General features: G+C 53.3%; 1 protein-coding gene across 1 annotated transcript; it reads right to left on the bottom strand.

Moving 5' to 3' along the window:
- Positions 1-34: 34 nt before the first annotated feature.
- NDNF (neuron derived neurotrophic factor) lies at positions 35-27,967 on the bottom strand. The gene is made up of 4 exons (XM_036240890.1): positions 27,842-27,967; positions 6,031-6,219; positions 4,020-4,144; positions 35-1,964 (listed from the first exon to the last, which is right to left on the bottom strand). Exons 2-4 carry the CDS (start codon positions 6,216-6,218, stop codon positions 574-576), a joined length of 1,704 nt encoding a protein of 567 aa, XP_036096783.1. The 5' UTR covers position 6,219; positions 27,842-27,967; the 3' UTR covers positions 35-573.

Here is a 27,967-nt window from a genome sequence, read left to right as displayed (position 1 = left end):
CAGAATAGAATCTAATATCTTTAATTGTATGTACATGAATATAACGTGTCAACTTTGTACATGAGATACATTCAGCATTTAAACACTTGACTCAACAGATAAGAATTTACAGTATCACTGGCTAGCGGACTGTCCACTTCAGATACTCAGATTCGATCTGTACTTTAGCAGGAAAAGGGTGTAATAGTTGACGATCATAGAAACACTGACATTTAAAACAAGACTTTATAAAATAATTTATATAGATATATCCTAGCACCTACAGAGAGGAATGGTTGGCATTTTCTGGATGTGTGCAATGAATGGCATATTTTAAACTTCTAGGTAATAAAATAATTTAGAAGCAGTTCATGCAGTGGTCAAAGCAAGGGACGGCAGGCAGTTCATTTGTGATGTCCTGTCTGTGACACCAGGTACCCACGAGACCGAGTCTCCTCCAACAGTGACTGCCAGCATCCACAGACACACGCTGACACGGTGCGTCCACAGAACAAGTACAGGCCCCGGGGTCTCTGTGCGGGGTGCTCACCGTCTCTCCTGGAGGTCTGCGTGACACCCCTGCACGCCGGGTCACTAACAGAACTTCCTGGTTTTCACGACTTTGCTCTGGTACTTCACGGAGTGGCCCCCGTGTCCTATGACATAAACATCCAGCAGGTAAGCTTTCCCAGGCTGGAGACCCTTAACCGTTTCTGTGGTCACCGCCTTCTGCGGGTTCTGACTGTGGAAGTATTTACACAGGACCTTCTCTGACTTCTTCCTCGTGTCTGGCCCCAGACACTGATTCTGCTCTCTTCTCTTCTGCTCGTCGTTGTAGCTGTCATCCACTTCCCTCTTGTAGATGCAAAACTTGTTCCTCTCCTGGGTGCCCAGCCAGGCCACGGTGGCCGAGGAGCAGGTGCGGAGCCTGTCGAAGGCTTTGACCCGCGTGTCCTCGGGCAGGGCGGGGAAGGTGTGCTTGCTGGGCCGTGTGCTGGCCAGGACTTTCAGCATGGACGCCCCCTTCTTGTTCCCCTTCAGCCGGACCAGATACTTGGCCTTGGGCCTGCCCCGGAGCAGGAACTGCCGAATGCCTTCCACGTTCTGGGACAGAACCAGCTTCCCATCTCGCCTCACCTGGATCTGCACAGCGTCCAGACACGAGTGGACGAAGAAGGTGACCTTCTGGTGCGAGGAGACGGGAGCGAACCGTAGAAACTTGGCTCCCTTCCTCTTCACGAAGACGTCCGTCACCCTGCCGTCTTTCAGCTCCACCGTCTTCTGCTTGGCCTCCTCCCTGGTCCTGGCGAAGGTGCCCACGTAGGCGGTGCTCGTGTTGCTGCGGCTGTTGGCCACGAAGACGTCGAAGTAGTACTGCGTGTCGGGCTTCAGGTCCGAGACGGTGAAGATGTTCTTGTTCCCTATGCAGAGCTTCTGGATGTCCGGCTTGGGCCGCGCGTGGACGGGGCGGCCCGGCTTCGGGGGCAGCTTGGCCAGGAGGCTGCGCTCTTTGCCCGAATTCCCCGACGGGAAGCCGAAGTGGGCGAAGTCGAAGGGGCTGAAGTCCAGGCCCGGCTTCGGCGCCGTCATGAAGGCGTCGTCCACGCTCAGCTTCGCCTCCACGGCGCACAGGCTCTTGAAGTTGTGCTCTCGGTTGACGACCACGCAGTACTGAATGGGCTGCCTCAGCAAAGAGGCCGTGGGGCTCGGCTTCCAGGCCAGAGTGACCGTGGTGCGCCCCAGGGAGGTGACGTCCACTCTGGGGTCGTAGGGTAGCTCCGGGTAGGGCTGGTCGGACTCCGGCGTGGTGGTGGCATAGACTTTGAAGTGCGTGTCCTTCTCGGTGGACAGGAGCTCCAGCTGGTACAACCCAGCGGGGGCGCTGGAGGACACGAAGGACTCCACGTCGTTGCCTTTGTAGGACAGCAGCTCCGTGGCTTCCTCACTGGTGACCTGCTTCTGCTGCTCCAGGGGCTCCGGCTCCCCTGGGGGACAGAAAGCAGAGGGACATCAGGGCCCAGGCTGTGGGGGCTTGTCTGCCTGCGTCCTTCCCCACCATCAAAGTGATGCTGTCCCCGCAGGACACTGGACACAGAGCCGGATGGAAGAGACTGCCCTGGCCAGGTGCTCACTGGTTGGAGCACTGTCCCGTATACCCGAAGGCTGTTCGATCTCCGGGCAGGGCACCTACACGGGTTGCTGGTTTGATTCCTGGTTGGGGCACATACAGGAGGCAACTGATCAATGTTTCTCTCTCACATCGCTCTAGAAAAATGAAAAAGGCATATCCTCAGGTGAGGATTAAAAAAAATAAATCAACCACAGTCATGATCCAGAGACAGCTCTTTAGGAAGATTTTGGTTTATTTCCATCCAGTCTTTTTTTTTTTTTTTTTTTTTTTTACATATTTTTATGCAATTGACAGTATTCACCTGCATTTTTCTTTGTAACTTAATAACATTTATATATATATATATCTCTCCAATTTTGAATCTTATTTTTCTCACTTAAGATTATAGCATAAAAATAATACTGTTAGTCAACTTTTGACCATTATAAATAGAGCTGTTATACATGTGTAAGGCTGTTCTGCTTTTAAATTCTTTCTTCAGGAGAGACTCCAATTAGTGGAATTTTTAGGTCAAAGACTGCAGTCCTTTTAGATGAACCCCTCCTGTCACCTGCTTCCGAGCGGCGTCCACCAGCCGCGTGAGGACGGCCGGCCTTCGCTAAGCCCACTGTCAGGAGGGCTGGACAGTCTCCCTAAAACAGGGACTGCAAAGCACCAGGAAGAGCCCCCCCAATCTTCAAAGGCTGGAACACGTGTCCAGGGGTGACGTAGAGAAAGTACTGAAAACAGCTTCTTCCCCTCTTTTGCTACTGTAAATACCAGCGATCCCACAGAGACCAGAGTAGACATGCGTTTAGGGGACCCGGTGAAGGACTGGGGGGCCCGGCGGGAACCTACCTCTTCCGGCTCATCCCTACAGGTGGACAGGGAGGCATACGGATTTCGTATTTAAACCACACGATCAATAGGCCTCACAGGACTCTTCACTTCCTCTCAGGCTCCTCACCCCCATTCGTCCATCCTCCTAATTAGGAGCTGCCCTCGCCCCCTGCCCTCCCAGGGGGCAGCACCATCCCAGGGGGCGGCACCATCCCGGGGGGCGGCACCATCCCAGGGGGCGGCACCATCCCTGGGGGCAGCACCATCCCAGGGGGCGGCACCATCCCGGGGGGCGGCACCATCCCTGGGGGCGGCACCATCCCGGGGGGCGGCACCATCCCTGGGGGCGGCACCATCCCAGGGGGCAGCACCATCCCGGGGGCAGCACCATCCCAGGGGGCAGCACCATCCCTGGGGGCGGCACCATCCCGGGGCCGGCACCATCCCAGGGGGCAGCACCATCCCTGGGGGCGGCACCATCCCGGGGCCGGCACCATCCCGGGGGCCGGCACCATCCCAGGGGGCGGCACCATCCCAGGCCTCCGCAGACTCTCATTTCCTTGTATGTTACTTGCTTTCCATCACTGGCACCTTCTTCAAACGCCGGCCCCAGGCCTCCGGTGCCTTTCTTCTCGCCCTACACTCAGGGTGCTAAGTGCCTCTTTACTTTTCCCCTGGGTCCCGCCCTTATTCCCCAGAGACCGGAGGCTCTTGGCCTTGGCTGCAGGTCAGCATCAGGGGGAGCCGGTAAGCGTCTGCGCCCCAGCCCGCCCCGGAGCGATTCGGCAGGACCCTCGGGGGACGGAACCCAGGCAGCAGTGCTCTTGAAAGCCCGGGGCTGACTCCAACACTCAGGCAGGTCTGCAAACCACAGCCAGAGAGGTGCGTCCCACCGTGACCTTTCCCCCGGCCTTCGCCCCGCCGCCCGCCTCCCCTAACCTGTTATTTACCAAGATCACCACCGCCCGATGCCATCCGTCCCCCATCTCTGCGGAGAAACCCCTCTTCGCCCGTCCTCCGTCTGACTCTCTCATGAGCGGGAGGCTGCGCGTTTCGTAAGCCTTCCCGCCCCGGCCGCGGTCCCCCTCACCTGAGCTCTCCCCACTCGCCTCCTCGGGCAGCTCCTGCAGGCTCAGCTTCCACTCCAGGGGCGTGTCGCAGGGAGTCACCGTCACCGACAGCGGTGTGTTGTCTTCCTCCACCACGAAGAAGTACCTGTGGGAAAGGGGACCCATTCAGACCGACGGGCTTCCTGCTGACACGCACAGCCAAGACCTGCTGGGGAAACCACGTGGTTTAACTTTCACTCATTTAGCAGAGACCAAAACTGGCCACTTGACACAAATCACGATGCCTTATGCAGTGACGGTGGCTGTCCCATGACCCAAAGTCTGCAACCAGATTTACCAAGAACACGGTGCGAAATAATAAAATGATGCTGAACTATAACATGTACTATGGGTGTTACCTGAGTGGAGAATCAACGCTTACCTGTTTTGGGGTGTTACTTAACAGAGGCCCTGCCATTGCAAAGTAAATTCACCAAGAGTAGTTTCCAGTGTGCTGACCTACAGGTAGAGTGTTCCCCATAAACCTGGTGATTCTATGCACCAAACTCACTGAATGCCGAGACCAGGATTATGGCCAAGCCACTCACCTGATTCAGCGCTGAGTAACCGTGTGAAAAGCTGTGTTTAAAGAACACTGCAGAGCGGGGCACCTGTACCTTTGGGACATCATCGTCATTTTAAAAGAAACATTTTGATCGAGTCAAAAACTTCCAGACAAAACGCCATGGAAAGCAAATGCGTCCGGCATGGATTCAGCTGCGATCTTTCAGCGGAACGCTGACCACCTCCTCCGCCCTCTTCCCGTGCCCACCGACGGAGCCTCGGTGAGCGGAAGGACATCAGGTCCTTCTGTCCTGTGTCCTGGGCCCTCGCTCTTACGGATGCCACTGAAAGATGTGTGATTATTTTACATATTCCTGACGAGTCGGTTCCGGCTCTATCACTTTCATCCAAACAGACAACTTCGTTCAGGCAGGCTGAAACGGTGCTCAAAGCAGAGGTCCCGTCCATCAGGATAGGAACCCTGGTCCCCAGCTGCCACTTGCTGACCAGATGGGGGATGTGGGGGCCATGGTGGCAGGCAGCCACCTCCCATTATCACTGCCAATCCTTCCAGAAGGGACACGAGCAAGGTGACCCAACGGTGTGATGCGCCTCCCTCTCCGCACAGTGGAGGCGTGACACGGTGTCCCTTCAGAATGCCAGTGTCCCAGGTTAACAGGAGAAACTGTCTGAAATGTGGTTGAGCGGGGTCCCAGCACTGCAAAGTGACTAACTTTACATAGAACCAGTTTCTATGGAAGACATAGACATGTGTGCTTAATTATATAACATGCACGTCCCTTTTAAAGGAGAAACATTTAGAAATGTTATGGGAGCCTGGTCTGTTCATGCTGGCGGGAAGGTGAATGAACAGTGTCTGTTCTTATCACTGTTCAGGTTGATTCTTCCAGAATCTGGTCACACTGGTCAAAGAAACACTATTTTTCCAAGAATAAATGCCAGCCTTCGAAGCAGCACGTGTATTCAATGGGTTTCGTTTTAATCCTACAGAGTCCTTCTTAGCAATTTCCCTCTGTCATGAAGAAACAAAAGAAGTCATTCCAAAATGTAAGAAATGCCAAAGTTACGCGCCGCACCCCAAGGTCACAGTGAGCGAGAGCCAGCGTCCACGTGAGGTTTGGGAGGGCTCCGCCGTCTCTCCCCTTGGAGAAAGCAGGCAGTGCCGTCAGAGGTCCCCTGCAAAGGATCAATGCTCAGTGGAAAAGGGACTCTCTGGAGGCGTCCCTGATGACCTTGCTCATGAAGACAAGGCTGTCCACGTGCCGGTGTGGCTCAGTGGACTGAGCATCGTCCCATGTCCCGAGAGGTCCTGGTTCGAGTCCTCATCAGGGCACCTGCCTGGGTGGCAGGCTAGATGCCCAGTGGGGGGCGTGCAGGAGGCAGCCGACTGATGTTTCTCTCTCCCTTCCTCTCGCTAAGAAACCAACAATAATAATAATAATTTTAAAAGGGCTCTTGGGAGCGTACCTCTTCGGTGTGTCTCTGAAGAGATAGCTGCTGATTTCAGCCCCGTCCGGAAGCACCGACGAGAGGTGGAAGGACGCCTTGTCCCGGATCTGCATCTGGAAGAGCTGCTCGTCGCGAGTGGGGAGCTTCTGGGCCCGGGAGCTGAGGGGGAGCAGCAGCCACAGCAGCCGCCACTGCAGGGGCGTCATCCTGGAGACAGGAAGCGTGGCTCGTCAGTGCTGCAGGCAGACAGGTGGGGGGCTGCAGGCAGACAGGTGGGGGGCTGCAGGCAGATGTGGGGGTTTGCAGGCAGACAGGTGGGGGGCTGCGGGCAGACAGGTGGGGGGCTGCAGGCAGACAGGTGGGGGGAACTGCGGGCAGACAGGTGGGGGGCTGCAGGCAGACAGGTGGGGGGCTTCAGGTAGACAGGTGGGGGGCTGCAGGCAGACAGGTGGGGGGCTGCAGGCAGACAGGTGGGGGAGCTACAGGCAGACCCATGGGGGCTGCAGGCAGACAGGTGGGGGGCTGCAGGCAGACAGGTGGGGGGCTGCAGGCAGACAGGTGGGGGGCTGCGGGCAGACAGGTGGGGTCTGTGGGCAGACAGGTGGGGTCTGTAGGCAGACAGGTGGGGTCTGTAGGCAGACAGGTGGGGGGCTGCAGGCAGACAGGTGGGGGAGCTGCAGGCAGACCCATGGGGGCTGTAGGCAGACACAAGGGGGGTCTGTAGGCAGACACAAGGGGGGTCCGTAGGCAGACACGTGGTGGGGCCGCGGGCGGACAGGTGGGGGGCTGCGGGCAGACAGGTGGGGGAGCTGCAGGCAGACCCATGGGGGCTGCAGGCAGACAGGTGGGGTCTGCAGGCAGACACAAGGGGGCTCTGCAGGCAGACACGTGGGGGGCTGCAGGTAGACAGGTGGGGTCTGTAGGCAGACACAAGGGGGCTCTGCAGGTAGACAGGTGGGGTCTGTAGGCAGACAGGTGGGGGGCTGTAGGCAGACACAAGGGGGGTCTGCAGGCAGACACGTGGTGGGGCCGCGCGTGTTCTCAAGGGCTCACGCTACTGCAGCTTTGACATATTTTGGATGGTGCACGTGATCCTGAAAGACACTTTGCTGGGCGTAGTTCTCCCCAAAGTTATCATGGAGTTGACAACGAATTCACTAGCATTTCGGACAGTAAAAAGATTTTGAAACAAAGGGGCTCCTGGTGCACTGACCTCCCTGATGTCAGAGAGGAGACCGCCCCTTCCAAAGGCAGGGGCCAGTGTGGTCACTGCAGGCCCTGCACCCAAATGCCGCAAAGCAGAACCACAGTGTGAGTCAGAGACCCGCACAATTGCTTTCACTCTCCCCGGAAATCTGACCAAGCATCACACGTGCACGCTGCTGGTCTCGCTCCCCAACTCAGATGCTCACAGACTGGAGATTTCGGGGTCCTCAGGTAGCCGTCTCGTAGGTCAGGTCTGCCCATAATCACAGGGCCAGTTCTTTGCCGATGTCTAATTACCACAGGTTAGCAGACCCTCTGACACGACGCACGGGGAAGCCGTTACTGTACTGGAAAGTGGGTGTGGACACCCCCACCCCCCGGATCTAGTGAGCCCACCGCACAGTGGCCGTGTGGCCATATCTGGTCACCGGGAGACATCTGGCATTCGTCACCAGCTTTCATCAGAGGTCCTAGAAGTGGGGGTCCCTGTCCAGTGCACATGCCGTGGATGTGGTCAAGGACACCGACTTCCACGTGTCCCGTGTCCCACCGGGGAGCCTCACGCCGGCAAGCTCTTGTCACATCAAGAGGGGTGGGGGCGCTGCTTCTCTGTCGCCACAGAAAGAGCCGCGGCAGGAAGTGTCCCGCCTCCCTGCTCGGACGGCGCACGCGGGGACCCGAGCCTTGGGGACAGAGCTTTCTCCACGGAAGTGCTTCAGACAGTGAGCCAGCCACACGCAAACACCCGTGATTATTTCTTCCAAAGGGGAAGCCAGTTTCGTTTCTGTGGCTCCGAGGTCGCCTCTACTGAAGCCATCGTTAGGCTTTCATTTTACCGTTCTCCGAGCGCTATTAAAAATAGACGCGTACACCTAAAATCACCTTTGAAGGGAAGAGCTCCTTTTGTTACGAGGTGTGAGACGTGCCCTTCACAGTGAGCTTGCTCAGACGCTAAGTCCCTCCCCACGGCGGTTCGTGCCTGGAGCTGTGTGCTCCCCCAAATCTGCAGCAACGGGGAGGGGGGGCGCACAGACCGAGTCACTGGGCTCAGGGCTCACAGCAGCCCTGCACAGCAGGTACTGCTCCTACACAGAAAGAGACCTCCTGTTACCCAAGCAGAGACAAGGTGTGCATCCAGGTGACCTGGCTGCGGAGCCCAAGGTGTAGCCCTAGAGTCTCTCTCAAGAAAGCCCTAACACCTTCGTCCCAAAGGCTCCTTTCCCGTCTCCTCTCTCCGGCAGTGTCATGCAAGCACACGTGACTGACAGCGAGGAATCCCGACTGCTCAGGCTTGGCACCTACCTGGGTGTGTCACTGGACCTGAGCTTTCTGAAGGGCTGGGAGGGGTGATCTCTGAACTCTGGAAACACTGATGAGTCCACCCATACGAATCTCCTCCCCAACTACTTAGCAGTTGGGAAATAAGACCAGGCCTCCTTAAACATCCTCAAGTCATCTGTCCCTCAGCTGTCAGATGACCGTCCAGACGACCCCCGAGGCGGGGCTGTGAGCGGGAGCCCCTCAGTTACGTTCAGCAGACAAGGGTTGCGGCTGCATGAATCAAAATAAAAACCCAACGAACGTACCTGGACGGGACCCCCACTCACACCCCTCCCTCCGATGCCCGCCGTCTGAACAGAACTGGGCACACTGCCTCTGTGAAGAAACACTCGTGGTTTCTGCCTCAGAAAGCGCGTTCAGTGTCCAGGGCCGCGGCCGCCTCTGCCTGCCCAGAGCGGGGGGGCCGGACAGCGAAGCGAGGCTCGTCGGAAATGGCGAGAACTGGGCTTTCCACACGGATTAGGAACTTGGAGCGAACATGCCACACGGCACGGCCTGAGTGTGACAGGCACGGGTGTATTTGCCCGAGAACCACTCAAGGCAAAAAAAAAAAAGCCTCATTAGGCCCCATGTTTGCCCACACAGCTGTCAAGTGCCCAGCACCGCGGGCAATGGAGCAGGACAGCGGCCAGCCCCCGGGAGATCTGGGGTATGTAGGTCAGCCCCCAGTGAGAGAGCTGGCCAGCTCCGACGGCTGGGAGACTTCCCAGCATCCTCGGCTGCCGTGGGAAAAACTCTATCAAATCGGCTCATTATAAAAGACGAATGTTGAGTCACTCACAACACCACGAACACATTCTGTTTCAGACACGCTGCACGCCGGGAGCTGCTCGAAGGGCTGTGCGTACACGCGCTCGTGCATTGTTGGCAACAACCCTGTGATCCGGCACCATCCCTGTTCATTTTCCAAAACGGTCAAACTGAGGCATCGACAGGTAAGACCCCAGCATGGACAGGATGTGATGTGAGAACTACAAGCTGTTTATCATAAGTGACTTTATTTTAGAGAGAGAGGAAGGGGGAGAGAGATAAAACATCGATGGGAGAGAGAAACATCAATTGGCTGCCTCCTGCACACCCCCTACTGGGGATCGAGCCTGCAACCCAGGTATAGACTCTGACCGGGAATTGAACCAGGATCTCACAGTCCATGGGACGATGCTCAGTCCATTGAGCCACACTGGCTGGGCATCATGAGTGACTCAGTGATGCAATTTAATATTTAATAAATGGTTTTAGTTTTCATTAAGATGCAAATTTAATAATTGCAATTTATTTATTTATTTATTTATTTTTTATCCTCACCCGAGGACATTTTTCCATTTTTTGCACAGACGAGTGGGAGGGAGAGAGAGAAAGAGAGAGAGAGAGAGAAAAACATCGACATGAAAGAGACACATCGAGTGGCTGCCACCCGCACGACCAACCAGGGCCGGGGACAAACTGCAACCGAGGTACATGCCCTTAGCGGGAACCGAACCCAGGTCTCTCCGGACCGCAGGCGGATGCTCTAACCGCTGAGCCAAACCGGCCAGGGCAATAATTGCAATTTAATATTTAGTCAGATGAACAACTTCAGATGATCAGATTTTGCAGAGACAGTTCCCCAGGGGTCTCTGTGCTGGTTTGGGGGTCTCCTGGGAGCAGAACAGACTGCCTTTGTTCGGGATTATCTTCTCAAGGACGTGCCGTGAACAGCCTCGGAGGATAAAGCCTCTATGAGTACCACCCATTATAAAAGGTGTGGGTTCCCTGGGCTCGCTCCTCTCCACATGCCCTGGTGCCACCTGGCCCTCTCTGCACCATCCCGTGAGAACTGGGGGTCAGGGAGGCAGGAGGAGAAAACCATGAAGCTGTGGACCCCGCAGCGGCTCTGAATAACGAGGTCCTTCTTCTCTGACCCAGGAGTCTGGTGCCACCTAGCACCCAGAAAGCAACGGCGGCGAACTCGTTAGCTCGCAAGGAGGGTGGAATCTCAAATCTTCACAGTTCTTGACACTAAGCATTTACTTACTGAATTTTTTACTCGCTTTTCATCTTGACTGGCTCAGTAGACAGCTTTATTTAGATCACCACCAACAGGGAATAGACTTAACTTTGTCTTTTGCTTTCCTTATATAAAACATCAGCTTTTCCCCAGCTAAAATCCGTTCGGTTCACACGTTTTGCTTCTGAAACAATTCTAACCATCTTAATTGTCGCATCATTTATGGGCAGAATGGATGCTTTCCAGAGAAAAGTATGATTCTTTTTGTCCTTCCTTCTCTATTTTCTTTTTATTGTCTCTATGAGATGGGTGTTAGCTGAACACACCATCACGCCGTATGCCTTCAACATACATAGTGATGGATGTCAATTACTTTTCAATAAAACACCAAGAAAAACTAGTATAATTAGTATACACAGGACTGTACATCCTGTAGAAGTATAATTTCCAAAATGTTATCAAATAACATTTATTTCTTGTTGGGGGGAAATGTAGTCAGTTATTAGAGAAAGTTAATCATTTATTCAACTTGATCAGCTTATAGGCAAACTTTTTTTTTAACAAAATATATTTAGAAGAAGCACTGCATATAGCTAATCAAAAAACTAGTATGCAGACACATACATATTTTTACAACTTGTATTCGATGATTCAAATTTAAAGCTTTACTTAGATATTCTTAAAGGATGGCTTTAAGATTTTATAGAATTTTTTCCCCAGCCAATAAAATATCTTCTCTCATTCTGCTTAAGAATGAGTCACTGTAGATAAATAACCGAAAGTGCGTTCTTAAGAGTCAGCCCTGGGGGAGCCAGGCCCTAAGAATAGGCTTTTCTTCTGTGGTTACAAAGTCTTCTCTACCGGCCTAACTTCCCTCTCATTCCTTTGTGTGACGTCAAGGCACCCAGCGCTCAGCGAGGTTTAGTTTAATGACGCAACGTTTCTCAGACCTTCTCCTTCAGCATCATTTCCTCGGTCCCTGGCCTCCGCTGGGCATTGTAGAAAACCTGCCCGCGCAGCGGAAATCCTGCCATCTTCCCACAATCCAGGCTCGAGTTCCCACAGAAGCAGAAGTTGCCAGGTTGATTCCAAATAGTTTAATTTGCTGGGCGACCTGGTGCACAATGATGTCAGCCCGGAGGGCAGCATCGAGGCCGTGTCACCCTGTTCCGGAGAAGACCGACGTGGAGAGTTTCAGTAGTAAGTTCTGGGGAGTCACGTCCACGGACGCCATGGGAACTGACGTGGTTCCCGTGGCCAGAGGCCGTCACACGTGACGCGCACCTTCAGACGCTGCGGGGACGGAAGGGAGAGAAGAACAGGATCGTGGTCTGACACCTCGTCTTTCATCTGGATGCTTAATGGTCCAGATGGATGGTGGTGGGAGTCAGTTTCGGCCTCTGGAATGCCAACGTGTCCTAGCTCAAGACGAGGTTGTTCTTGAACTAGAACTGTCCATGTGGCCTCCACTTACAGAGGGAGAGAGGCTGATCACTGACAAGTAAATAAATGTCATTAGTAAATGTGATCACATGCACACGGAGGTCAAACTGTTTGGAAGCGTTCTATGAGTCCAATACGTTGATGTTCGGAAAAGGGTACATGAGCAGTGGTCCCCAAAAGACCCTTTTACATACAAATGTTTATTTTTATAGGAGTTGCCCCCTCTCTAGCGAGCTGGCAAATACCCCAGCTCAGGAGCAAGGAGATTTTGTTGGGGATGTTTCCGGACTACGAGGCCGGGGCTGCTGCGCCCAGCCCAAGGGGACAGTGGATGTGGATGGACTGCAGGGACGAACCGAAGACCCACTGAGAAGAGGTGGCACTGAGGACACAGGAAGACTTTTTACTCTGCCACTAGGGGAGCTGGTGGAGAACAGAAAACACACACTTCTCAGACCTTCAGCACGAGGCGGAGCTATTTAGTCTACAGGCTGAAGTGTGGCTGAAAGAAACAGTCACACCAAGCTGGGATATCCTTCCCCACAAACCTGAGGAAATGCTGGAGAGTGTAAAATGGCAAGAAAGCCCTGGCCAATTTGGCTCAGCGGTTGGAGCGTCCGCCTGCGGTCCTGAGAGACCCGGGTTCGGTTCCCGCTGAGGGCATGTACCTCGGTTGCAGTTTGTCCCCGGCCCTGGTCGGTTGTGCGGGTGGCAGCCACTCGATGTGTCCCTTTCACATCGATGTTTCTCTCTCTCTCTCTCCCTTCCTCTCTCTCCCTCCCACTCTACCTGAACAAAAAGTGGAAAAATGTCCTCAGGTGAGGATAAAAAATAAAAAAAATAAAAAAATAAAATGGCAAGAAAAAAATGAGAGGTAGCTGGCACCATTTACCACCGCCCAGCACCTCAGAAACACGGGGTGCTGATAAAACCCACCCAAGATGAAGGAGCAGCCACTCTTGCAGTGTTTTGCAAAATTCATCTTTAATTACGTAAGATCGGCTAGTCAATGTGGTGAAAATAAAACACTGCTATTTGAAGTTATGTAAACAATGATAAGAGTAAATGAATCTGGTTTATTTACCTCTTTAAAAATATATGAAATGCCCAGCCAGTGTGGCTCAGTGGCTGAGCATTGACCCTGCACCAAGAGGTCGCCGGTTCAATTCCCGGTCAGGGCACATGCCCAGGTTGTGGGCCAAATCCCCAGCAGGGGGCGTGCAGGAGGCAGCCCATCGATGTTCTCTCTCATCCATGTTTCAGTCTCTGTCTCCCTCTCCTTTCCTCTCTTTCTCTAATATAAATAAAGAAAAAAATTTTTTAATATATATTTAAAAATATATGAAATGAATTTAACCACAAATCCTAATTGAGACTCTTCAGAGTAGGGAAATATTTCAACCACTAAAAAGCTTGCCTTTAATTTGTATCTAGACTGCTGTTCAGTTATATTATCTCACTAATGGAAGGAATTTGCAAATCTGGTAGATAAAAAGCTCCTTCGACTTTTCATGTGCCTGTCCGAGGTGTCCTGAGTAGAAGGTGTCCCCTGAATTCAGGGCTCTGGGCCTTTGTCTGCGCTGCCCAGCTCAGGACAGCCGCCAACAGCTCTGCCTCCCCGAGCGAAATGGGAGCAAAGCGAACCCTCCGTCCCTCTACACCAGCCACCAAGGCCCTCAGGAGCCCTGCGGAAACGAGGACATATTTATTCAAAGGTCGTGGGCTCTCACAGACATCGCACGTTGTGTAACTTCACAAGATCAGCGTCATCAGCATAAACACGCCACACAAAGTGTACAATTAAATGCCATAGTGTCATAAAGATTCACTTAAAAACTGCCCACCGTCCCCTGTCCGTAGGCTGCAAACACGAAACGCAGTCCCAGTGCCCAGGGGGAAGGACGCGGAACGGCCTTGAGCCAAAGGCCTCTGGGATATTGTCCTCTGAGGCTGAGTGACAGGGCGTGGACGGTGCGCGATTATAATGTAGTGGGGAACCTTTCGGGAACGGTCTGCCACAGAGATTTCTGTTATTCTTTTCGTTTTTATGTGCTGATATTTAGCCTTTTAACTCTATTTTTAAACGCAGGGACATTTGTTTTCTTTGAATCAGCTACACCACATCTGACGATGAATTGGAGGCATGTGACCTCACTCTAAAGGGAACAAGGTGGCTCTGGTGGGGGACCCGCTCCCCGAGACTGCGGAGACCCGCTTCCAGAGGCGTCCGTGCCCTCCGGACTAACAGGCGCTGGCTCACGGAGTCCCTCAAGGCAGAAGACGCAGCCACAAAAAGGCTGAATTCCCAGAGCTGTTTGGTTTTGCTGTCTTTTGCAAACAATGAAAATGTTAACTGGAAGGAGTTGGTCAGTCTTAGGAATACAGGAATATCCTCTGCTGGGGCTGAACACGTGATAGAAATAAAGCAGACTGTGGTTTGGCCCGATTCCGGTTGAGAAGGGTCCGTGAAGCAGGGCGGTGAAGGGCATCAGACAGGTGTGCCCAGGGGGTCTTCTGCCTGTGCCTGGGCTCCACGTCTGCACCCGCTGTGGGGTGAGGCCGCATCAGGCTCGGACCCCAGGCAAAGCCCCTGAGTGGCTGCTGTCTCGGCATCGTGGAGCGCCGGCTGAGGGTTCTAGAGTTCCGACATCAATCACCTATGGATTCGGGACCTTCACATGCATTCCGACGGCAATGGCTCCAACCTCCGGACCACTGCCCTACATGACGGCCAACTCTCACCCAGGAAGGAGACCAGCTGAGTGGGAGGAAGCGATGCCCAACTGAAGCCTGCCAGGGGTCGGAATGAAGTTCCCGTTCTGTGAGCCCCGCTGCTGGTCCTCACGGCGTGAGTTCACGGGGGGCAGGGCTAGGGCACCCCAGTTTTAAAAGGTGGCCAAGCCTGCCGGAGAAGAACAGCGTGAAAGAGGACCAGAGGTCAAGTCACCGGGTGCCCCCGCCACCACTAATGCCAATGAAAAGAATGACGAACAACAGATGAGGCCAAACTGAATGTGCTAAATACAGGAACCTTTGAGCCGGGAAGGCAGACCTGAGTTACTGAAGGAAGGGGCGGACCTCCTAAAATGCAAACAGAAGGTACGTAATAAACCCCAAAGCGATTTGGAGGATGATGCAACATAAAACTAGAACAAAACAGTGACTCCTCCCTCCTGTCAAAGGTCCCCTTACAGGCAAGCGAGAGAGTTGGGATAACTCCACCGTCTCAGGAGAAGCCAACGCGTCCTGGGATAACTTAGGCCCCTAGGGAGGAATCCTACGCTTGGTTGCTTTTCTTACTTTATTTTGGCAACTAAGCCTTATTTCCTGTTGATCTGCAACAAAGACAAAACGACTTCCCGTGCAGTGTCCCCCAAAGCAGTTAAGCTGCGCACCCGACCCTCTCTGACATGTGGCTCGGAAAGCACACTGAGACATGCCAACAGCATCCCGCAACAGCACGCGCCAGCCTAGGAGCTGAGGTCGACGATGCTGAGTCCGCAGGGTGTGACATGCCCAAAATGCACTACACGTATAGACACGTTTCATACGCACCCACGCTGTCTGCCGTGAGTCGAGCGAAGTGACGCGGGAAGTGCCCTGCAGTGTGAGGCAGCCATACCGAGAGGGACAGGTGGCTCGGAGACGAAGGGCACCTCTATTAGCAGAGCTGGCGCGAGGAGCTGGCGTGGACAGAGCAGGACGGAGAGCAGGCGGCAGACGGAAGGGCTGGACTTGGGGAAGGAGATGGGGGGGGGCTCAGGGAGCCGAGGCAGAGGTCGCGCTGCATCGGGAAGAGTTACACGGGTTCACTGAGCACCTTCTAGGTACCAGGCACTGAGCAAGGCGCCACTCTGCAAGACCTCTCTTCTTGACGTGTTCGTGGCCATGAGACACGTAAGAAAACGCCACTGACTGGCTGTCACGGCTACGCAGAGAATGGAAACAGGCCTGTGTGTCCGAGTGTCGTGATGGCCACTATGTCAAGGTTTCTCGGAGAAAAGGACATCGACGCCGAGATACAAACAAGAGGGAGCCAGTGGGACAGATGTCAGGGGAAGAGCATTCCTGGAGAGAAACAGCTCGTGCAAAGGCCCTGCGGTGGCACAGGCTTGGGGACCGTGGCTGGGAAGGGGCAGAGACGAACAGAGTGGGTCAGGGCAGAGCAGAGGGCAAAGGGCAGGTCCCTCGGAGCGCGGCAAAGCCCTCAGGCTCTCGGGTTCTGTGCTGAGCGCGACGGGAAGCCGTGTCAGCGGAGCAGGCCAGGACCTGGTCCCCGTCGTCTAGGAAGAACTCTTTCTGTTGCCTAGACGACGGGCTCTAGGAAAGGGCTCATCTGAAAGGGAAAACGACGTCATCTTTGAAGAAGAGAGAAGAGTAGATGAAGGTGGCCGCGGCTGTCCGTGGGGAGGTGATGGTCATGGAGGAGAAGGAGAGGAACAGAGCCGGGATGTGTTTCGCAGTCTCCAGAGTGTGCAGGTGAGCCCGAGCAGGAAGGAAGTGTGGGTGACCAGACCTCCTCCTAACTGGACCCAGCGACAGGCTCAGCGGAACTCACGAAAGCCCTGGCCTGTCAGCCGAAGCTACCAGGCCTGCTGTGGACAGCAGCATGGACAGAGGGGTCCTGGGGAGGGGTCACTGGGACAGTGACAGGGGTCACGACACGGGCTGGAGCTCAGCGACAGGCAGGAAAAGCCGACCAGAGAAAGCAAAGAAAGCAAAGAGGTGGCCTGCAGGGTTGTCAGGACAGACCCCAAGCTCTGCGGTCTCTCTCTCAGGGAGGAAATGAGCCATCTCCTGAGACGTTCTGTGTGACGGCGCTGTGTCCACCGAGTGCTGACGGCCCGACGGACCGCCGTCATCACCTGCCGTCCATGCCGAGCGCTACAGTCTGTCCCCGCCAGCTGGGCCCAGACGGAGAGCCGGAGCCAAAGGACCGCGCGGGCACAGGAGACCACACCAGCGTCCTCACGCGCCTCAGCCACAGCCCTGACTTCACCGACGCCCCCATCTCCGGGGTACCTACGACCGCTGACAGGAGCTTCAAGATGCACAGGGCTTTTCGAGTTCCCCTCCCGTGCTGGCAGTCAGGTACTGCAACTGGTCAAGCTGAGACAGCCCTGCTCTTATGAGGACCTGGTTCCAGGGCCCTGCTCCCTCCCTCCTGCAGCTGTGTCTGCCGCGCACACGGGCTGCGTGGTCCACGAAGCCCTGGACGAGAAACCTTGGGGGGGCACCTGGTGGTTGGCGAGCAGGGCCCCCCCCCCCAGCAGAGCCCTCCCTCCCTCCCTCTGAAAAGCAGGCAAGACGGGTCTCCTGGGAGCAGAGCTCCTCGATGTCAACAGGTATGTCCGGGCATCTGCTCCGGGCTCTGGGGACACCGAGGTGACGAGCATCCCATGCGTGGGCCACGCACATGTCAGTGGGTACGACAGATATAGCCAGGGACCCTGCCCCTGAGGGATCCAGGCCCACCCACGAGGGAGAGGATGCCAGAGGAGGCCAGAGGGGAGCCCCAGGCAGGGAACAGGGCGGGGCCTCCCGGAGCACTCAGGAAGGCCTGTCTGAGGAGGGGCATTTGGTGGAGAGAAGTGAGCCCTGCACAGCCAGCGATCCCCACGGCAGGGACTCTCACCAGGAGGGAGCCCAGGAGGGCAGAGGTGGAGGCCGGGTCTGCCTACTGGGCTTGGCACCCAGGAGCTGCCCGTGTGTGCTGCAGCCCTCCGCCTCCAAGACGGACAGGCCGGCGGCCACGGGGTACAGCCAGGCCGTCGGGAGGCCCTGCCGGGGGCGCAGGGCACAAGTGTCTCCAGGCCCCTGGTCAGAGGAAGGTGGGTGGGGCACCCTGGAGGGGAAGGCAGGGCCCAGGAGAGAGAGGAGGACCGGCCGGACCACGCCCTTCCCTGAAGGGAGCAGGAAGTGCTCCCCAAGGACCGGCGCTGCCTGGCTCTGGAGCGGGTACCCGCCCCCCAAGGAGCGCTGTGCTGTCGGGGGACGGCGTGCCCACTGCGGGCTCCCTGGGACCTCAGAGCAGATCAGACAGACTCTGTCCTCCGGGGACACCAGACTCCGCTGTTCCTATCTCGTTTCTCCACGTCGATGCAAAATTCTGTTCAGCAGCAAAACACATGTTCTGAGCTGCTCTTAGGACAGACGGATGAGAAGGGGTTGGGGCACCAGCTGATCCCGCCCTCATTCACTCTGTCAGGCCGCACGTGGGTCCCTACTCAGTCACAGACCGACGACAGACGGACACGGCCACCATGATGGGCTCGTCATAAAATCATCACCCAAAGGGTAGCAGGCTCTTCCTGTCCTCTCTGTGCGCCTTGACGTTCCACGTCCGAGGACACGGATGCTGTGTCATGAGTCAGACAGGCTGAGCGGTTCGCGGGGGTGCGCTCCCCCGGTCTGCCCGCTGGAGACCCCGCAGAGGGCTTCAGACGCGGCCTGAGATTAGGGGGCCGGGGATTAGGCTCAGTCCCTGGGATGTCCGCGCTATTATTTCTGGATTAAAAGATGATTAAAGAACAGGACGCTCAGAATGCAGACAACGCAGACACACTCCACACCCACTTTTAACGACGAGTCCGTAGAAAATGATGATGAAATAACGTGAGCCCATAAACCCCTGACAAGACAGATGACAAACCACAGAATACTGACCCACATTGGGGTTCACACTCAGGGCTATTTCCTCCCTTCCCCCACCCCCCCAAGAAGCAAGATATACAGTTAGGTGTGGTTTTTGCTTTAAAAAAAGAAAAATTCAGGATAGGCTGCAGCTGGTGGGTGTTGGAGGTCAGGTGTCTGTGGCCGTCACCAGACAGCCCGCCAAGAAGGCGGGTCTCCAAACAGCCTCTCGGTCACCGACGCCGCGTAAGTGTGAATAAACTTGAAATGTCGAGATCTCCTCGGTAACAGGCTGAATCTGGTGGCTGAGGTGTTAACATCAGTGTGTGTTATAGGTACTTTCACTCTATGAACTCACTCATTCCTCCCTAGGTGTGCGAGGGCTTGTAACTTGCAGAATATCTGCAACAGCACATCATGTGTGACTGTAACCTCTCTCCTATCCCTCCGGCGTGTACAATGTCATCCAGTGGGGGGCACATCAAATGTCGTTTATTTTAAAAATCTTAGCACCGAGGTCACTTCAAATCTTACCTCTCCAAGAGGCCACATTATTAATGGAATCATGGAGTAACCGTGGGGCTGAAGGACTACAAATTACTACTAATTTAAAACGGGTTTGCACAGCTTACTGAGTTTTCGTCTTGTACCCACCACACACAACTGGAACGTTTCACAATCATCATGGGGCCTACGTCTCTAACAAACGTATAACTCATTTTTCCAAGAAAATATGTTTTATTACTTCCTTTTCCAGACACTTGTCTCTAAAATGTGTTTGGCATTCTCTCTCTCTCTCTCTCTCTCTCTCTCTCACACACACACACACACACACACACACACACAGTCAGACTCAACAAGTGATGTGTCGTGGGGCATGTGAACCCCCAGATTTGAACGGTGGGCCAGCTGCACTAATTAAGGGGAGGGCTGAAGGAAGGAAGAGATTTGCCTCCAAGACTAGATTCCCTGGCTACCGGCAGACTTAATAAAGCGAAGTGATACCCTAGTTGACCATGTGTGACAGGCAGAATTTGTGTGGATGGTGGTTGGGGAGGTGGACAGGTTTACCCCAGACTCACAGATACCCAGAAACAGATACCCCTTTCACGTTCAACAACGCCCCTATTTAAAAAGGCTTTACCTCTCTAACAGGTGTGGCCTCGTGGATCTGCTTACCGCTGCTGGTCCTCTGTGTTCTTTTGAACCAGAATACTGTAACTCTAAAGCCGAGTCCCTTAGACATCACCTGGAATACTCCATTTCCTACTAAGTGAACTACCGGCAAAACAAACACACTCGGCACGTAAGCAGCCTTCGATTAAGGTCTGGGGGAATTAGACTACATGGTTGATATTTGGGAATCATTAAATTATATATATATTTTTTAAAAATCTAAGCGAAGTGCATCCTTGCAAATTAATTTGGAAGTTCATCGCAGTTTAAAATGCTTAGGCATTTCCATCCATTTTACTTCTGAAATCAAAAACTCATGACTTTGTTTTATAAGTGTGTGAGTTTAAGTAAGTCTCTCAAACAGGGCCTGGCCCTTCTCAGGAGCGGAAGCGCACAGTATCTCCCTCCCTGGGTTCCGGGAAGGTGGAGGGCAATGGTGGGGGCCGGGGGGCATGTCTTGTGAACAGCAGTGGGTCACACAGCGACAGCATCGCTAATAAACAGAATCACTTTCATGCACAGCGTGAGATCCGAAGCACAGACACGTCTCCAACATCAGCGGACAACGGAGAACTCTACTGAAATCCAGTAACATTTCAAATTTAAAAAATGCAAATGCAATACAATATATATTTTTATGAGAGCATTGAGAAGGTTGAGTAACACTGGTTTTGTTTTGTTTTGTTTTACTCTTAGACTACTGAAATTTTCAGAACATAATGGAGTGGAACACCCGTGTATTGGTAACTGAGGTATTGTGAAACGCTTATACAAATAACTGAGAATACTCCAACACAATGGTGACATTTATCTGGGACCCTCTCACTTCTTGTCCACTACCTTTGAAGACCTCTGACGAGGTAACGCGTTGTCTCCAAATCCTTTACAATTGTGATTATATACATATATATAACAGCTAAAGGCACTCTATACTGGAATGAGTACCATTGCTTATTACAGAGGATGAGGTTGTGTATTTCAAACCTTTTCTGGTTAATCTGTGGGCAGGGATGACTCCTTGTCCGAGTCACTGTTTCCACCTTGTATTATTTTTACTTTCTAGGGGCCGCCACCCCTGCCTTTTCCACTCTTCAATGATCGCCGAGTAAGATTGCTTTGTCAATAGATACAGCCACTGATATTAGCCAAGCCTGCTTCCTTCTTGACCGGGAGAGGGATCCAAGCAGACCGGCGCTTGCTCTCTCCGCATAACCAGGTGTCCATGCGCCATCACCAGGCGAGGCAGACCCATTTAGAGACCTCTGCTTCCCCCCACTGACTCGGAAGCGGGCACCTACCTGCTCCACACGATTTCAGGAGCAAGGGGAAAACCACACCTCAGCTTCTGAAAAAGACTGTCCTGTGTCTCTCACTCAAAGACGAGTATTCACTGGGCCTCACCTTGCAGAGAAACTCTCAAACGTCCTTCCCAGCGACTCCACATCAAGACTGTCTTAAATTCACACTGAGATAGAATGGGAGTCGGGTCCGCACGGTGGGACTCAGAGCCAGGACCGTGTGCTCAAACATGAAGAGCTTCGGGGTGGTGACAGAGACCATCCACTAGGAACGGGGCCTTCGCAGTGCTACCCTGGGTGTGATTTACACTCGGGTATAGAAACAACCAGCGATCAGAGGAAGGGAACAAAAAGCAGGTGCATACTAGAGGCAGGCCGTCCAGAGGAGGAGAGGTTCAAGGCCCAAAGACATCGACCAGCTGTCTCTCGAATCTCCTTGCTGGTGGGGCTTTGGCCCCAGGGAAAGGGTGGCGCCCCCAGACCCCTGTGTCCTTGTCTCCCGGGCCCTGCGTATGAGTTCACCTCCCAGAGCGCCCAGCCCGTCCCTGCCATCCTTAGAGTGCGACCGTTTCTCTCCCACGGACGAGGCAGTTCTATTTTTCCATCAAGAGGGACACATTTTTGCAGCACACTGAGGCGAACTCTGAAGGACCCCCCGAAAGGAGCTGCCTAGGCCTCAGGAGGCCAGGAGAGATCAGATCGGTGTTTCCTTGGTTCGCCAGGTGTGTCCACGGCGCTGCTGTGTCTGCCCCCCTCCCCAAGCTTGACCACAGAGATCTCTTCCACCACAGGACCCAGTCACTCCGGACTCCTCCCCAACGTGCAGCTTCTGATAACATCAGTGAACTTCAGTGACTGGTGTAACTTAATCTGAAATTACAACATGTATTGATGCCATCAACAGATGCATAGTATTTAGATTTAAATCTAGTGTATCCTTATGAGGAAAGTGTATTTATTTTTTTGTCATTAAATGTATTTTAAACAATATAACTAAAGTGGATTAAGTCCATTTATGTTTGTGTGTGTTTGTCTTTTGTATTTTTTTTGGTAGGACTGATCATTTAATCAGAAACACATTTGATTACGGGAATAAAATGCACAATGTTACACTTGGCAATGCCGATGGGCTCAGAGTGCCTGTGACCTGGACCAACGCAGGCCGCATGCCCGCTCGGGGGGCTCTGGTTCACGTTCACGACAAGGGGCCACGCGTGTAACCCTCTGCCCCAGGAGGCTACCAGCCCTCGGACACCTGGGATGGAGAAACAACGCCTAAGGAAATCAAGTCCTTTCACCCTGACTTTTCCCTTTTAGACGTGACAGTTTCAAGTATCACAACGCTGCCCCTCATCTTGTCTGTCAAGTATCCAGATGTGGTCTTGTCTACCCTGCCGCTTGTTCAGTTTCTACATTGCGGTTTCTCGATTGTCACTTAGAAAATAGGGTGATTTCAAAAACAAGGTATCAGCCTTGATAACTCTTTCTGAGTTTAGTTTCTCCTCACTTGGGTGATGAATTCCAGTCTCGTATTCTATCTTGATCTGTGTATATGGAGACACTGTCTCAGAGAACGAGACGTCGTTAGGATGACTTTTAGCTGGGATAAAACACCTCCTGGAACACAGTGCCCAGGTTGTGGCTCTGTCGTTAGGTTGGGAGACAGGTGGTCTCTGAGCACACAGAGCGTGGGAGAGGGTGTTGACCTCGATTTCATGTTAGGCAGAGAAAACACTTCCAGAAACTTCAATAGACGCCTTCTCCTTCACTCAGGCACCACGGTGTGATGCTGGCTGAGGCCGTTCCAGCCGGAAGACAGACAGGCTGCTAACTCGCTGTCTGTGGTTCGGTGATCACAGTGTGGAGACAGGGTGACCAGTTTGCTCAGACAGCTTCATTTCCAGTCCTGCGCAATCAAGTTGTTGTTGTTTATCCTCACCCGAGGACATTTTTCCATTTTTTGTTCAGATAGAGTGGGAGGGTGAGAGAGAGAGAGAAACACCGACGTGAAAGAGACACATCAAGTGGCTGCTACCCACATGACCCAACTAGGGCCGGGGACAAACTGCAACCGAGGTACATGCCCTTAGCGGACACCGAACCCGGGTCTCTCTGGACCGCAGGCCAACGCTCTAACCACTGAGCCAGGGCCGTAATCATGTTTTTATTGTGCTCCTTCCAAACTTCATGTGAGCCTATTATTTCTAAAAAAATGTTTTTCTTTCCTCATAACTATATAAAAGGCAGCTAATTCTCTCAAAAGAATAATTAAAGGAGACATTTGATAAGTTAACGATATACATTATGCCATTTTTCTTTCTTAAAAAAAAGAGCCAGAGTTTTCACAAGTGAAACTAAAAATAAATACTTCAGAGAAATATATGAAGCATTGAATATGTGTCAGGTTCAAAATCTGCCGCAAGAAGAAATGAACAAATGAAAACCAAACACTATTCACCAACTTACTAAAATAAATCTGTTTCTGAAGGAACTGGAAATCATGGGAGGCATGAAGACGTGTGACCTGGGAAGTTTCTACACTGATAAACTCGAGGGCTGCTGACTTGAAAGTGCAGGTAAAATCAAGACTAGTTCAGTGAACTCTTAAAAAAAAAAAAAAAAATGCCCTGGCCGGTTTGGCTCAGCGGTTAGAGCATCAGCCCATGGACCGAAGAGACCCGGGTTCGGTTCCCACTAAGGGCATGGACCTCGGTTGCAGTTTGACCCCAACATGCGGGAGGCAGCCACTCCATGTGTCCCTTTCACGTTGATGTTTCTCTCCCCCCCCCCCCATCTGAACAAAAAATGGAAAGATGTCCTCAGGTGAGGATAAAAAAAACTGGAAAAAAAAAAAAATGACATTGTAACAGGACCCAAAATCCTACTGTTACGTGGTCAAATCTGTCTCGTTATCTCAAAGGGAAAAACCTGCAGCGACATTGCCAATTCCCTTTTATTCCATACCAAGCTATTCCATACCATACCTCACTCTTAATTTTAAAAATGCAGTACAAGAAATGCCTCGTTTATTTGGGGTGAGTTAATATTGCATATTTCATGTCACAAAATGTTTCAGAAGACCAGAATGCACGGATTTGTTAGTTTGCAGCTGTTAGTAAAATACCAGCAAGAAGGGGAAGGTGGATCTGGCCTCCTCGGGGATAGGATGTGCATGAAGGAAGGAAGCAGCCAAGAACACACCTGCTTTGGGCACTGACTTGGGCACGAGTGGGCCCCAGAGCAGGAAAGCTCAGGAGAGGCAGGAGACAACTGTCCCCACATCCACACACAGACTCCCACTCTGATGGTGTGGTTTTTCCCAGAAATATAACTGAACGTACAGTCAGTACACCACTACACGGAGCAACAGCGTCAGCAGCTGTCTCTCCTTCACAGTAGGTTGTTCTTTTTAACGACAGAACAGCAGCAGCGAACGTCAACAGTGGAGGCCTGGCGGCGGGAACCCTGGGTGCACTCTGCGTTCGTGACACAGTGAAAACTGAAGCGGAATGAGCCCATCTTCAGGCCGTAAATCGCGGGGTATTTTTAAATGGAGTAAATATGGGAGGACTTTCATTCTGAAGCCAGTTTTCCAGGCAAGGATGGATTTACTACTCAATTATAACTTGCTTAGCTGTTGCTTCCACTAAATGATTGTGAGCTCACAGGAAAGAATAAATCACATTCTTTAGAATCATTGTTCCAAAATAAATATGTCGAGGTTCTAGATACTGTTTCAAGGTTAAATGAATAATCTGAATGGTTTTTGTAGGTTATGCTTGCCTTTGACCCAGGACAGATGACTCTGGGACAGGCTGGCTGATGGCATCGGGCATGGGCAAGGTTTACTCGTTACCAGGCTACTGCTGTGGGTGCGTGGCTCCCCAAAGCAAGACCTGACAAGGAGACATGGAGCAAAACCAGTGTGACAGCACTTCTTAGCCACTAGAATCAGCCACCTTATCGCTGGGGAAACTAAGGAAGAAAGATGAAAATCATTTTATCAGCGCAGATCACGGGGATCCACACTACTCCTATGCTATCTGTTCGGGCATCATCATTCCATCTCCAGTCCCCACGCATCCATCAAGCGAAATGAAACATGCAGGTCGGTCTTAATGACCATGACAACACAAACACAACCAGTTTTAAAATAAAAACTCTGACCTCTGGATAGACCGAATAAAACTACTACAGAAATGAACATAGGGAGATAACAGACAGATGTATTTTATTTCTACCTCTCCCCCTTTCATTTCAAATAATTTGTTAGTTTTGCAACACATTTTCCCCCCATATCACAGAGTCTGGTCAGTAGATCCCAGTGACAAAATGAAAACCTGAATCGCCAAGTTCACAAAGCCAGTTGGAGAAGTCACTCCATTAAGTTTTCTGAGGGTTGACCCACCGTGGGGACTCGGAACACAGCATCCCGAGCTCAGCTCGGGATGGCCAAGGTTATACACCACGGTCTACGCTTTCACAATCACACTTGCCTACATGGATGTTCCACAGACCCAGGACACACAAATGCCACGGGGGCGGCCCTCCCTCTTCGAAGGGTATTTTTCAATTATATGTTTTGTTGCATCTTAGATAAAAGCTGTATCTGCAAGTGATTAGAAGATGTTTGATATTCATGGCTTCATTGCTGCTGAAATAGAGGCGTAATTTAAACCACACGTAATTCATAGCAATTTCGGCCCATTACAGAGTTGTGGCTTCTTTCTCATGGTAGTTACTAATGGAAACAGTGTTCCTGCCCCGCTGAGCCCGCGACGTCAACACACAGGTTTAATGAATAAAACGTCCTGACAGAAGATGAAAACAATAATGCGGACAGAGTGTGTGGCACAGACGGGGCATTCACTGGAGCTGAGAACTGTGCCGGGAAAGCGCTTGTCTTTCTTTCTTTAAAGGACGGAGCACAGGCTCGGGGAGGAATCTGAAAGAGCACTAATTTCTCTAACTTCTGAGCCCCTCGCTCCCAGCTGACCCAGCCCCAGGAATTTAAACTCATCAGAGTCACTTGTAAAGGATAAATGATGTGATATTTTAATCTAATCCTGAATATAGGTTTAGATTGAAAATGGGAATTGGGACTCTAATTAATTACGTGGCCAAGGTTTTATAACTTTAAGAAGCCAGATGGAGACAAATGAGAACGTTTCAAGACTGCAATATTCTAAAAGCTCATGGGTTAGAAACCCTGATACGATGACAGTATCTCGTTGACCTCGGATTCATCCCCTACGAAGAATGAGTGTGAGAAATTAATACCCTTTTGGCATTTCCCCTTTCTGAAACTGCTGTAATAAGAGACAGACAGAAAATCAAAACCAAATATAAACACAGTCGTCAGCCAGGGTTAGGGCCTTATTAGCACTCTCAATAAACAATAATGAATCATAATAAATACCAATCACCTTCAATGCATGGGGCTCTGCTGAGTTTCTGCTCTGGCATCTGTCCCTCCCCTCTTTGGGGATAACACAGTCAAGGCCGTCACACCCTCAGGACCCTCCTGGGGAGGGGGGCCATGCTCTCTCTCCTTCGCAGCCCGGGAGCCTCCAGCTCGCGCAGGGGCGGAGAAGGGGGCCCTATTGATTTCCACTGACAACCCGGGTTCTCCAGGCGCTCAGGGCCGGTGGGGGGAGAGAAGGAGGTGGGAGAGCCCCCTTGGGAACCGAAAGGGTTCGGAAGCGAGGCAGGGGTAGGGGTGGGGGGTGGGGGTGGGGGTGGGTGGGAGGCAGGGTGTTTAGAGAGATCAGCAGCTAATGAAGAAATAAATTCTTTGTGATTTAGCTGGATCCGAAAAAAAATAAACAAATTTTACCAACCCAACTAAGTTGCTCCAAACAACTCAGTTTAAAAAAAAATCAAACCCGGAGACATTTGCTCAGGTACTTCCCTCTCAAGGTCTTGATATCAGGGAGCTCCTTGAACCCCAAGCAGAAGAGGGACAGCACCCCGAAGGGGACCAGAATGGGGGGCCGCGACCCCGCCACGGGACAGTTCGGCCGGCACGGGGACCTGGGCGCCCAGGGCGTGGAGCAGGAGGGGGCTGCGGGCGGCGGGCAGGAGGGCGCGCCCTGGGCGCAGCAGCCTACACCGCGCGGAAGGCACAGCTGAGACCGAACCGCTAATTTGGGTCCCCAAGCGCCCCGGCTGCCCTCAGCTCGGTCCTGCAGGCTCGCGACTAGAGCGAACCCCGCCTCGCGCGGGCCCGATGGGGCGCGACGCCCGGCTCCCCGTCCCGGGGCCAAGCGCGACCCGTCCCAGGCCAGCCTGTTCAGTCGGGAACTTGCACGACGCCCGCCCGCCGCGCCGAGGGCGAGTGCGGAGAGGAGCGCGGGCGGTCGGCGGGCCAAGCTGCCCGGGTCCCCGCGCCCGGCTGCGCGGTCCGCCACGCACCGCCCTGCCGCCCGCTCCCGGGCTCCGGGCCAGTCCGCAGACAGCGAGGAGGGCAGGCGCCCGGGGGAGCGCAGCCCTGCCGCGGGCGAGCCGGGTGAGTGTCCGGGCCCGGCTGGGGCTTTCCGGACCCCGGGTCCCCGCCTGTGCACCCCGCTCGGGCCGCCCCCTCACTAGGCAGCCGGACGCCGCGGAGACCCGCCCGCACCCCGCTGGCCCGCAGCTCCCGGGAGCGGGCGCCCTCGCGGGTGGGGACCGCGGAGGGGGCGCGCGTGCCCCTCCCAGGTGCGGGCGAAGGCACTGGGGTCGGGGGTGCTTTCCTGCCCCCACTCACCTGGAGAAAATGTGCTGGTTCCCCCTGGGGCGAGCGAACTCTGTCCCCGCGCTGTGGGCGCCGACGGTCCACGTCCCGCCTCGGCTGGACGCTGCGCCCAGTGCTCGGACCCGCGGGGACGGGGCG

Source organism: Molossus molossus, unplaced genomic scaffold (assembly GCF_014108415.1).
Source record: "Molossus molossus isolate mMolMol1 unplaced genomic scaffold, mMolMol1.p scaffold_m16_p_4, whole genome shotgun sequence".
In the NCBI taxonomy this organism is placed as follows: Eukaryota; Metazoa; Chordata; class Mammalia; order Chiroptera; family Molossidae; genus Molossus; species Molossus molossus.
The sequence above is the reverse complement of the archived record's forward strand: the minus strand, read 5'-3'. Positions and strand labels throughout refer to the sequence as shown.